Raw genomic sequence first — 12,500 nt, forward strand, 5'->3', positions numbered from 1 at the left:
CCCTATTAGGGACCGAATGTCCCCAGATAGTAATATTTGATCGTTTTGATTTCTCTGCTTATATGAGTGTATGTATATATATATATATATATATATATATATATATATATATATATATATATATATATATATATATATATATAATTAATGATGATGAAAGTGTTTCAGATAGATGTGTTTGTGTACGAGTTTCAGAATCGTGGAGACCGAAAGCCACCTCGAGTGGGACGGAGGACTGCAGCTGAACTCGAGCCTCCTCCTCCCTCTGGAGAGAAGATCATGGTAAGGAAACATTCAGGCAAGAAACGAAGCGAAGAACCAAACAAATGAATAAAAATAAAATCGTCGTCAAAGTGACACATTTAAATAAGATGAAGAAATCAGTTCCATGTAAAGCAGCCAGTGGTGGACTGTAATGATGTAAATGTAATTCGTTACTGTACTTAAAGAGTTTTTTTACCTGTCCGTACTTTACTGAAATATTTTCATTTGAGGAGAATTTCACTGTAACTTCACTACATTTTTTATTTATGAGGATAAAAATGTAACGCAGCGAGTCACCAATCAGGATCGAGCGCTCGATCTGTTCTACACGTGTTCTAAATGGCGTTTGGTGTATCTACTGATCACCAACATACAGTTCAGCATCAGTTCAACAGAACATTTAGAGAGGAATAAATGATGAAGAAACTCCAGACTCGAACTCACCACAACACACGTGGGATTATTTGTGCGATTTTGATTTGAAGTAGTTGAAAAGAAGGTTTTGAGTTCATGATGATTGTAATAGAAATCAATCAGTGTTTGAGTCGTTATCATTCTATTAATAGATCAGTGTGCTGAGAGTCACATTCGAGTCTTTACACATTAACTGAGGTGATTGAAGTAAAGAATCTTGTGATAAAAATGATAATAGGAACATTAGAGTTATAATAAATCAGTACTTTGGACACTTAAGTACATTTGAAGGCAAATACATTTGTTCTTTTACACATCTGGAGTCACATTTTACCTTCTGTATCTCTACTTTTACTCATCTACATGCTTTGTGTTCTTCATCCACCATTGAAACCAGATAGCGATAATGATGATGATGCTAATTCATGCTGTTTGCTCATCTTCTGAGATTCTTACACACCAGTAGATCTCTAGAGTTTAGTGGTGGGAGGAAAAAAACCCATCATCATCATCATCAATAATCACTCCAATCTGGTTTACATGGCACAGATTTCATCATCTTATCCATGTGTCACTTTAAAGACGGTCCCTAACCCACAACACATTCTCCAGCTAGCTTTATTTTGAGTTTTGGTGTTTGAATTATTGACTGAATTAAAGGTTAAAATAACCCCCCTTTACGACCAGACTGAGCAGAAATGTATCTCGACGTATTCTAAATTTCAATATCTCTTAACGCTGTATCACTTGTTCACACTGAACGGAAATCACGATTCTCAGATTTCTGTCCATAATAGAAATCGTATAATCGCGTGTTATAGCTGAATATCAATAGTGTTTTTGTCACATTGAAATGAAAAACATTCTACATTACATAGTTGCAGATGAGTGCAAAAGTTTGCACTCCCTTTTTAATGGCTAAAGCGATCGCGGTTATCTCTGTATAATAAACATGATGCAAAATGGAGGCGACTATTTCTGTTCCAAGGTTCACAGGGCAGCTTGGTAATGCTGGAGAAATGACATGAAGAAAGATGTGTGAATTTGTACAGGATTCATTTGTTCATCCTTAGTAACAACCTGATCAGGATCATGTTGATGCGTTAAAGCTGCTGTTCATATTTTAGGAGAGAAATAACTTGATCATATCTAACTGTACGTGTGATATTCCTAATCATCATGTCCCACTCAATCTGAGAGCAGAATTCTCAGGCAGTGATTTGTGAGCTGATCGTTTTTCTCTTTGCTCTTCGTCTCGATACACTTTTTGAGAATCGCTCTGCAGGCCAGCGCACCGTTCCAGCTGGCCGTGTCTCTCAGTGAGACCGAGTACGAGGAGTACGGTCCTGTGCTGCACAAGATGTTATTGGATGTCCTGGGTGATCCACCAGCTTGGGGTGAGTTCTAATGGCTCACACGCTCTTCAGAAGTGATTCTGACACCCTGAACTTGTGTTTTCTGTTTGTTTTAGACGGAGCGAACTAACAGCAACTGAAAGGATCCTGATTCTTAACATTCGTGTTTATAATGACTGGAATGTGAATAAAATGAAAAAATGAAGTGGTTATCCTTTTCTGTGAGTTCCCCCCAGCCTGTTGTGAGCAGGGTTGCCAGGTTCTGCAAATCAAAATCTGCACAGTAAACATACTGCGCATCCCAAATCTTTTCATGCAAATTGAAAGTTGTAATTCCCGAAAACTGGCAACCCTTCTGCTAGTCGTCATTGTTGTAGATGGTGTTTACAGTAGAAACTTTGCAACACATGCAGCTTTTTATTTGCTTCATCCAGAACAGAGTCTCAAACAGGGACAACAAAATACGAAATAAAATCAATATTTAAATAAATTACGACTTAATCTGTGGAAAAAAACAAACCTCCTGATACTCTCACAAATTAGTTTATGAACATAAAAAAAATAAAATAAACAAAATAAAAACCTGTCAATGATTTGACCTGAAGTGGCATTCTAGCGCTAAAACCTAGAAGGTCCCACCTCATATTCCTCATCTAAGTTATAGACATTTAAATTTTTTTTTAAGAAATGCATCAAATCTCTCAAAATTTGTGTTTAAATCCATGTTAGTGTGTACAATAACTAATATATTGGTCCTGTTGCCTTTCTTATACATCAGGCCTAATGAACTCCAGTTTTATATGAGCAGGGTTGCCAGGTTCTGCATAATTTATCCGCATGCAACCCGGAATTGCATCCATTTAAAGCCCCTCCTCCAAAACCCCCCCACAAAGAGAACTAATATCAAAACAGGAAAACTTTAAAACATCAAATATAATAATGTGTAAATGCAACCTAAAAAAAAACGAACATGTCTCCGATAATGTAGGAAAAAAAATCTACCATTTTAATCATTCCAATAAAAATATTTAGAGAGTCGACAGATAGTTCCTTAGTTGGAGGGTGGAGGTTTCACACTCCGTAGATGTGTGTGGTGTTCTGGCGGACCGTTTGGAGCACGGTGGAGAAGCGCTCTCCCTTTAGCACGCTGATTTCCTGTAAGGTGTGTAAGGCCATCCCGGGGTGAGAAAACCTACACACGGATGGAGGTACCTGCAAGTGGTAAACAAACAAACAAACAAACATTCACTGTAGCAACTTTTTAATACGGTTTATTCCCCCTGTGAAGTGTTAGAATGATCTCCACTCTTCTGGGAGGGCTTTCCACTGCATTGTGGGATATGAATTGGTCTGCATTTGTTTTCCATCGTCTACAAGTGTGTTACTGAACCTATTAGGGTTTCACAAGTCAGTGCACTCTCTCAGTGCCGGTCCCAAACCTGGATAAACGGGGAGGGTTTCGTTAGAAAGGCATCCAGCATAGAACATGTGCCAAATAAAATATGTGCTTCACTGGTGTTGGAGTTTTTAACCAGGTTTTTCAACAGGATTTTGGAAGGTGAGAAGATGCCTGAGGAATGGAGAAGGAGTGTGCTGGTACTGATCTTTAAGCATAAGGGAGATGTACAGACCTGCAGTAACTACAGGGGAATTAAGTTGATCAGTCACACCCTGACGTTATGGGAAAGAGAAGTGGAAGCCAGGCTGAGAGAAGAGGTGACCATCTGTGAGCAACAGTATGGTTTCATGCCAAGGAAGAGCACAACAGACGCATTATTTGCTTTGAGAATGTTGATGGAGAAGTATAGAGAAGGACAGAAGGAGTTGCAATGTGTATTTGTGGATTTAGAGAAAGCATATGACAGGGTGAAGAGAAGAGTTGTGGTACTGTATGAGGAAGTCAGGTGTGTCAGAGAAGTATGTGAGGGTGGTGCAGGACATGTATGAGGACAGTGTGACAGCAGTGAAGTGTGCAGTAGGAACGACAGACTGGTTCAAGGTGGAGGTTGGACTGCATCAAGGATCGGCTCTGAGCCCTTTCTTGTTTGCACTGATGATAGGCAGGTTGACGAACGAGGTCAGACAGGATTCTCTGTGGACTATGTAAGACAGAGTACATGTGTGTGAATGAGATGGAGGGCAGTGAAGGTGCGGTTGCAGGGAGAAGCGGAGGAGTTCAGGTACCTGGGGTCAACAGTGCAAAGTAATGGAGAGTGTGTTAGAAAAGTGAAGAAAAGAGTGCAGGCAGGGTGGAGAAGAGTGATAGCAGAAGTGATCTGTGATAGAAGAGTATCTGTGAGAGTGAAAGGGAAAGTTTATAGGACTGTGGTGAGACCTGAGATGTTGTATGGATTAGAGACAGTGGCATTGAGTAAAAGACAGGAGGTGGAGCAGGAGGTAGCAGAGCTGAAGATGTTGAGGTTTTCGTTGGGAGTGACGACAATGAACAGTTTTAGAAACTAGTTTATTAGAGGGACAGCGCATGTAGGACGTTTTAGAGACAAGGTGAGGGAGGCGAGATTATGCATTTTAAAATGCCTTTAGAATGATCACAAGTTTAAACTGATGTGGGCAGAAAATATGTTCTTTTATATAATTTCTTACAATTAAAACAATCACATGTAATGTTCTGTTTTTCCTCTAAAAATGTAAATATTAAAAGCAAATAAAATATATAAAAACATTTATATTATATTTATTATAATCTAAAAATATTGATTTAATTTGCTTGGTAACAGCGCCTTGCTCAAGGGCCCAGCAGTGGTCGCGTAGTGGTGGTGGTTCGATTTGAACCCACGACCTTCTAAACAGAAATCTACCTATCTAAATAAATCCAGCGTAACCACTCGTAGTTCCAGTGAAAGGAAAGTGTTATCCTACAAAGCATTTGTGAGGACAGTTTGGAATAAAATGTGTAATAAAACTACATGCGCAGTTCCATTTCCATGCGATATTTGGATTTTAAATCGTTAAATAATTTACATTTCTTGATTAATGTCGCTCGCCGACTGCAGGAAAAAAAACCCAAAAGAATTTAGGCGTTTATATGGGAGGTGGAAGCTCATTGGCTAAGATGTCGGACTTAGAGACGCAAGTCCAAGCTGCCGCTGCAGGATCCCTGAGAAAGTCCCTCAGCCCTCAAGTGCTCAGTTGCAAAAATGCGAATAAGGATTTGTAATAAATGCTATAATTGTAAATGATTAAGAAAGGGAGACTCAGACAGACGGTGAGAGACAGATGCTCAGACAAGCAGACATTAGATTCAACAATCATTGTGCAAAGTATATGTACAGACGCTCAGACAGACAGCGAGACCCAGACGCTCAGACAGACAGCGAGACCCAGACGCTCAGACAGACAGCGAGACCCAGACGCTCAGACAGACAGCGAGACCCAGACGCTCAGACAGACAGTATGAAAGACACTCATACACTTTTTTGTTTTAAAGAATAAAGAAAAGAAAAAAGTGTTCTATAATTCCTCGCTGTAGGCTGATTGTATTTTAAGTATGTAATGTAGTGAACCAGTGTTGATTTATTTCTTGATAGAGACTCAAAGCACTTTTGTATGTTGCTCTGGATAAGGGCTTCTTCTAAATGCTGTAAATGTGGTAATTCTGATTGATCCGTCAACATGACTATTAATAAGATCGGAACCTGTCTGGGTCGGAAGTAGGGTGCGTCGGTTTCCAGCAGAATCCGCTCCAGTGGAATTTTCCTGACAGCATCTCGGGCCTCCGCGGCTTTAGGGTTCGTGACCAACGCCGTAAAACCCACGCACAGGTTCGAGAATTCGTTCAGGAACGGCTCGATGACAGAGTAATTGTTAGTGAAACAGTGTCTGTAACAAACAAACAAACCAAAACATTCTATTCAATTCAACTTTATTAGCTGAGTGCTTTTCATAACAGACATGCAGCTTTACAGGGACAAAGTTTATTATTATTATTATTATTATTATTATTTAGACCCCTCCCCTTCAGGTGGCCTTATTTAGGCCCCTCCCCTTTAGGGGGCTCATTAAGTCCTCAATAAGACGGCGTTTTCAGTTAACAAAAACGTAGCTATTTGAAAACGCTCTTCAAAGTGGATACTTTTAAAAACACGTTTTTTAAAGACGTAAAGTAAATACACGGCAGGGGGAAATGATGAATGCATGTGATTGATGAATGTGCAGGACAGAACTGAAATTGCTTTTAATCTGCTTGTTTTAACCAAAATGATCTGTTATAGGCTCACCTGCAAATTTTGTAAATTCCCTTTTTATTCCCATTAATTCCCAGTCCCATTAATTCCCAGTCTTTCCAGTCTTGAAAATTCCCAGGATTTTATACCTGTGTATCTTGTAGTCATGGGGAACGCACTTCTTCATAATGTCAAGCAAATCGTCATCAGCGTCCCGGCAGTGTATAACAAGCGGCTTTCCCAAAGACACGGCCAAACGCAGCTGCCGCTCAAACACCTGCACACACACACACACATACACACACACACACACACAATCAGTGGTTTGTCAGTTTCTTCAATGGAGAGAATTACAGATTAGTTGAACATGTTCTTTTTGGGGAAAAAAAACGAATGAATAAATAAATAAACAAGATAACATGATTTTCTCCACCATCACCCTCAGGTCTACCTCCTTCTGTGTCCTGAGGCTGACCGAATTCTTATGCGAGTAATCCAGGCCGATTTCTCCAAACGCTACAGTCTTGGGGTGACGCATGGCTCCCATGATGCTTTGCTCATGGGCGGAGTTGTACTCCTGGGCGAAGTGAGGGTGGCACCCGAAAGCACCCCAGACCAACTCCTCTTCTATGAGCTGTTCCCAGATGCGGTCCTTCAGCGTGATCCTGGGATTGCAGAAGTCGGTTATGCAGCCGTGAAACTCCGCGGGAAAGGTGCTCCGAAATTTCAGACGGAAGCTCCGGAAGCTTCCGTGGAAGCCCATCTTCCCGTACAGCATATCCAGGTGACAGTGTGTGTCGATGAAGCCCAAGGAGTTGGAATCCGACAACCAGAGAGGTGCTGAGCCTTCGGATCTCCTGCGAGCGGTGAGATCTTCTGTGAGGGACGTCGTTTCTCCGTGGAGCATGTGTGAGGATTGGTGTCTAGACGGTGGTGAGAACTCATGAAGCTGGTTTGGAGGCGGGGCAGACGAGACTGAAGATGAAGGACTATGGAGATGCAAACTCCTGCTGGTGGAAGAGATGCCCTCCCTCCATGAGCTCCAAAATGAAGTGGAGTGTAAGTGGGGTGTTATATTCCAGGACACACCAAATGAAGTTTGTGGGGTCAGTGTGATTGTAGAAGGTGAAGCTTCACCATCCAGGCTGCACGCAATCGCTCGCTCTTCACACTCCTGTGAGAACCCGACAGGATCTTCAGCTTCTGAAGAACCAGGAGAGTTGCTGGCTTTCAGGACCACGCACTGTGAATGGAGATAAACCGATCATCAGCAGGTGGACTTTAATTGGACCGCTGTGATCTCCAGGACATCGTTAAATGCTGTTCCATAGCTAGTGACTATCAAAGAATTACATATTGTGCCTTTACTGTCAATCTACAATTACTATGTGTTTATTTATCCACATTTATTAACCAATCTAACTGGACCTTCTCCTGCTTACCCTGGTGTGGGTTTCCACTGTGTTCTCTTCTTCCTCAGTGTCTATAAAGACGAGTGAAGCCTGTGTGCGCTCCTCTGCCTGGACACACACAGAAGCAGGTTTCTCGCTGAATGAGCAGCAGCTGTGCTCCGTGTTTCTCTCAGGTTCTTGTTCAACAGTGAGGGGTTCTACAGAACCCTTCCAGGAGTGTGTCCTCTTGGTATCGGCACCATCCTTAGAGGGGGCCGACTTCCTCTGTCTGTTCCCGAGAGCAGCACTCAGGGCTCGCATGTAGATGACTTTTGAACCATCCTCTGGAGTTCTGGTTTGTCGCTTCCCACCAAAAGTGGACGATGGTGGTGGACATTCTAACTCTGGGTCCTGCCAAACACACACAAACAGACACACACAGACACACACTAATGAGTCTGTGTGGCCTAAAGGAAAAAGGCATAAATAAGAACACCCAAAGGGGAGGGGCCTAAATAAGAACACCCAAAGGAGAGGGGCCCTAAATAAGACCACCTACAGGGGAGGGCTCTAAATAAGACCAACTTCAGGGGAGGGCTATAAATAAGACCAACTTCAGGGGAGGGCTCTAAATAAGACCACCTACAGGGGAGGGCTCTAAATAAGACCAACTTCAGGGGAGGGCTCTAAATAAGACCAACTTCAGGGGAGGGCTCTAAATAAGACCACCTACAGGGGAGGGCTCTAAATAAGACCACCCACAGGGGAGGGCTCTAAATAAGACCACCCACAGGGGAGGGACCTAAATAAGACCACCCACAGGGGAGGGACCTAAATAAGACCACCCACAGGGGAGGGACCTAAGTAAGACCACCCACAGGGGAGGGACCTAAGTAAGACCACCCACAGGGAAGGGACCTAAGTAAGACCACCCACAGGGAAGGGACCTAAGTAAGACCACCCACAGGGAAGGGACCTAAGTAAGACCACCCACAGGGAAGGGACCTAAGTAAGACCACCCACAGGGAAGGGACCTAAGTAAGACCACCCACAGGGAAGGGACCTAAGTAAGACCACCCACAGGGAAGGGACCTAAGTAAGACCACCCACAGGGAAGGGACCTAAGTAAGACCACCTACAGGGGATGGGCCTAAGTAAGACCACCTACAGGGGATGGGCCTAAGTAAGACCACCTACAGGGGAGGGCTCTAAATAAGAACACCTACAGGGGAGGGGCCTAAATAAGAACACCTACAGGGGAGGGGCCTAAATAAGAACACCTACAGGGGAGGGGCCTAAATAAGAACACCTACAGGGGAGGGGCCTAAATAAGAACACCTACAGGGGAGGGGCCTAAATAAGAACACCTCGTCCTTACTCGATCTAGAAAATACGACCACATCACCCGTGTTTTATTCAGTCTGCAAGTCTTCCAATTAAATCTCGCCTTCCAAATAAAGCACTGAACGGTGTCACGCCACAGTGTTTGAGAGAACCTTTGATAAATTATGATCCTCCACACTTACTTAGATCAAAAGGTGCAGGATGTTTGTTGATACCTAAAATAATGTAGTCTACAGCAGGGGACAGATCTTTCTCTTATAAAACCCCACAATTATGAAACAGCCTTTTAATTAGTGTTCTGACTGAAAACACACAATGCTTACCAATCTTCATTTTCTTTCTGTCACCTCTCTTCTCTCTCTCTCTCTCTCTGTCGTGTAAACATGCCTCTGGTTTCAGTGACCAGTGTTCCTGTTCCTGCTCTTTACATTTGCCTGGTTTATGCTGACGTCCCACCTCTGGAGGGAGTCCTTCTCAATTAAAACCACTTTATGCAGCTGGGGATGGTTTCTCCGCTGAGCAACTCAAGAACTTTGAGGATTGATTCTGACTGTAATTAATATCAACTGCAGAGGCTCAGGACAGTTTGCACGAAAAGACATGCATGAGAAGTAAACTAAGAAGCCCTAAAGAGGAGGAGCCTAAATAAGAAGCCCTAAAGAGGAGGAGCCTAAATGAGAAGCCCTAAAGAGAAGGAGCCTAAATGAGAAGCCCTAAAGAGGAGGGGTCTAAATGAGAAGCCCTAAAGGGGAGGGGCCTAAATGAGAAGCCCTAAAGAGTAGGGGCCTAAATGAGAAGATCTAAAGGGGAGGGGCCTAAATGAGAAGATCTAAAGGGGAGGGGCCTAAATGAGAACCCCTAAAGAGGAGGAGCCTAAATGAGAAGATCTAGAGGGGAGGGGCCTAAATGAGAACCCCTAAAGAGGAGGAGCCTAAATGAGAAGATCTAAAGGGGAGAGGTCGAAATAAAATAAACCTAAAAGGAAAAAGGCTAAATGAAAATTCTGAGGATTTTGTTCTGCATAAAAATGTGTGAATTAAAATTGATCCTCGAATCTCCTCAAAAGAGCATCAAAAACATCCAAGTACATTTAAACCACAACTCAAGTTTTACAGAAGAGTTCAGGGCACAGATACAATCCGTTTACCTTCACGTTCTCGAACAGCCTGCAGGGTCTGCTGGACAGATGCTGTGTTTTATGGGAGTTCTGTGACAGACCAGTGCGTCTCCCCTTAGGGGTGTCCAGTTTAATGTGCTCCAGTTCTCCCAGTCCAGCTGAACCAGTGGGCGAGCTCAGGCCGGGGGACGAGGCTTCACTCGAGTCGTCGCACGCATCGCCGCTCCAGCGAGTGGGCCGGGCCGAATCCACGTCGTTCTTCTGGAACTTGGTGGGTGACACAAAAGCTGTGCGTAGCCAACTGAACTTCACCTTCGTCCTTTTGCTGGTCATGATGCTGAAGAACTAAGAAAGACAAAAACATGAGACATATTTGAGCCACAAAACCTCAATATTGACACTCAGAATCAGATCAGTACACCCCTAGTTTAATAACCTCTATTTCTAATTTTGTTTTTTTTATTATATATTTTAAGTAGAAAAGCTGGAAATGCCACTAAATGTGATCTTTTACCCAAATTAACATGGTTTGTTGTATATTTGTTATAATATTCGGTTTTAAATAGCTGCAATATACAAATAAAAATGCAGACTTGCCAGTTCCCAGGTTATTATATGCCCCATGCATTATTTTATTTTCATTTTTTTTTTTTTATAAACTAGACACATTTTGACCATTTATTAACACCAAATTTACCTTAAAACCCCAAATTGTTAAGAAAAAAGTGTGTATTTTTGTTTCATCACTCACTACCATACTTCAGCTCAGGGAGTCGATTCAGTAAAAAAAAAAAAAAGAGTCGACTCTTCAAATAAATTGCACCCATTTTATTTGTGATTCGTTAATATAAAATGGCTTTAAGATCAGTGTCTTTTTCTGATTACAAGAAAAAAAAGACTGCGTTTTAAAACAATAATGTAAAGACGAGGTGATAATTGCAGAATCGACTCTGTCGATTCGGAATCGGAGTCAACTTTATGGACGCATCAGCGAGCGCTATTAAAAGCGAATTAAAAGCATGGAACATTCCAGATTTAAGCAATTCACTTTATAATGGTGGAAATAATATTGTTGATTATTAGTAGTTATATTTTAACACAGTTACAATTAAAAACAATTGCGTTTTTAGCCGATAATGTGAAGACGAGGTGATAATTGTAGAATCGACTCTGTTGATTCGGAATCAACTTTCTGGACGCATTAGCGAGCTCTATTAAAAGCGAATTAAAAGCATGGAACATTTCAGATTCAAGCTATTCACGTTATAATGGTGAACTTAATATTGGTGATCATTCTTAGTTATATTTTAACACGGTAGGTAAGAAAAAATAGCTATAAATGATATATATATAAAACAATCTCGCTAGCAAAGCCAACACGTGCTCCGCGTAGATGCAAAATATTGAAATATGTGCAGATTTTATTCGTGATTGTATTTTAATAAGTATAACCCATCACTGGTTTAAAACAGGAACTCTTACCTCTGCTGAAAACAAAAATAACTTAATTGGCGATCTTTTGACCTTGTGGCATTTAGGGCGCAGAGTGATGCAGCGTTCACTGGCTATAGAGTTGAATTCTGTTTAACACCGCTTATATGGCAAGTTTTTAACGGCATCAATTAGTGTGGGAATCTAACATATTTAACACTGCACCTCATTAAAAAGGTTTAATTTTTATTCAATATTTTTTTATTTATTTAAGAATTTAATTCGTTCGCGTTTCCAGTGACCCAACATCCGGGTCATGCGTGCAGCGTTCACGACCACCTTGGTACATTTACGTTTTCTAAATAAAAACTTCTCACTAATGGCGCCGGAGATGTTTTTTTTTTTTTTTTTTTTACAGAACGTGGTAAAACATTTCGAATTCAATAGCTTTAAACCACACTCTATTGGAATTCGTTTCAACTCCGCCGTATTGCCTACAAGTGAAGCTCTTGTATTGAATGGGGAAAAAAAAACCTGGGAAGTCGGATTTCTCTAGACTAACTACGAAAGATTTCCAGTTCCTATATGATACGCGAACGCAGAGCAGTCGGTGTCACGTGGTGCAGGTTCGCGCGTACTGATTGGTTGGTTGTGCCCCGTCAAACATGGCGGAGGTCTGGAGTTAGCAAGGGCGGCTAATGGATCATAGTTGACGTGTATTTAGGGCTTGCGGAGTGGTGACGTGTCTTTCAAGCGCTCCGACGGCGCACCAGACCCCTCGGAGCACACCTTCTCACCGAGTCTCACACCGCGAGCACCAGCAGCAGCATCGCCATGGGCAGTGAGTAGCGTTTTTAACTCGATTTCATTTCTACAACAGCGCTGAGGCGACGGTGTAACCGCCAGGATTCTCCGCGCGTGGGGATTTCGATGCTAGTTTGTTTGCTAGCTGAACTTTCTCCAGCTAGTCTCAGATTATTTATTTCCTCTCGTGTTAAAA

The 12,500-nt window shown here is 42.1% G+C and overlaps 3 protein-coding genes across 3 annotated transcripts in view; 2 read left to right on the forward strand and 1 right to left on the reverse strand.

Moving 5' to 3' along the window:
- The window catches only part of LOC310739154 (ghrelin-like), a 6,137-nt gene extending 3,236 nt beyond the window's left edge, over window positions 1–2,901 (forward strand). Inside the window, exons 6-8 of the mRNA XM_083564804.1 lie at window positions 196–282; window positions 1,964–2,075; window positions 2,150–2,901. Coding sequence (XP_083420930.1) covers window positions 196–282; window positions 1,964–2,075; window positions 2,150–2,163 — 213 coding nt within the window. The 3' untranslated portion in view covers window positions 2,164–2,901. The remainder of the gene's footprint in view (window positions 1–195; window positions 283–1,963; window positions 2,076–2,149) is intronic.
- tatdn2 (TatD DNase domain containing 2) lies at window positions 2,431–11,732 on the reverse strand. The gene is made up of 7 exons (XM_083563221.1): window positions 11,546–11,732; window positions 10,100–10,414; window positions 7,660–8,019; window positions 6,669–7,460; window positions 6,367–6,494; window positions 5,690–5,873; window positions 2,431–3,245 (listed from the first exon to the last, which is right to left on the reverse strand). The coding sequence occupies exons 2-7, from the start codon at window positions 10,400–10,402 to the stop codon at window positions 3,105–3,107; spliced, it is 1,908 nt and encodes a 635-aa protein (XP_083419347.1). The 5' UTR covers window positions 10,403–10,414; window positions 11,546–11,732; the 3' UTR covers window positions 2,431–3,104.
- Window positions 11,733–12,148: 416 nt separating this feature from the next.
- The window catches only part of sec61a1a (SEC61 translocon subunit alpha 1a), a 9,503-nt gene continuing 9,151 nt past the window's right edge, over window positions 12,149–12,500 (forward strand). Inside the window, exon 1 of the mRNA XM_083563408.1 lies at window positions 12,149–12,341. Within this exon, the coding sequence (XP_083419534.1) occupies window positions 12,335–12,341 (7 nt within the window). The 5' untranslated portion in view covers window positions 12,149–12,334. The remainder of the gene's footprint in view (window positions 12,342–12,500) is intronic.

Source organism: Silurus aristotelis (assembly GCF_946808225.1).
Source record: "Silurus aristotelis genome assembly, chromosome: 2".
In the NCBI taxonomy this organism is placed as follows: Eukaryota; Metazoa; Chordata; class Actinopteri; order Siluriformes; family Siluridae; genus Silurus; species Silurus aristotelis.

Excerpts from the sequence above, each read along its gene's own strand:
- tatdn2 (XM_083563221.1), bottom strand. The coding sequence starts at position 10,402 with ATGACCAGCAAAAGGACGAAGGTGAAGTTCAGTTGGCTACGCACAGCT. Across the intron at positions 6,495-6,668 it reads GCCTCAGGACACAGAAGGAG|GTGTTTGAGCGGCAGCTGCG; the intron begins GTAGACCTGAGG and ends GTGTGTGTGCAG. Across the intron at positions 5,874-6,366 it reads CATGACTACAAGATACACAG|ACACTGTTTCACTAACAATT; the intron begins GTATAAAATCCT and ends TGTTTGTTACAG.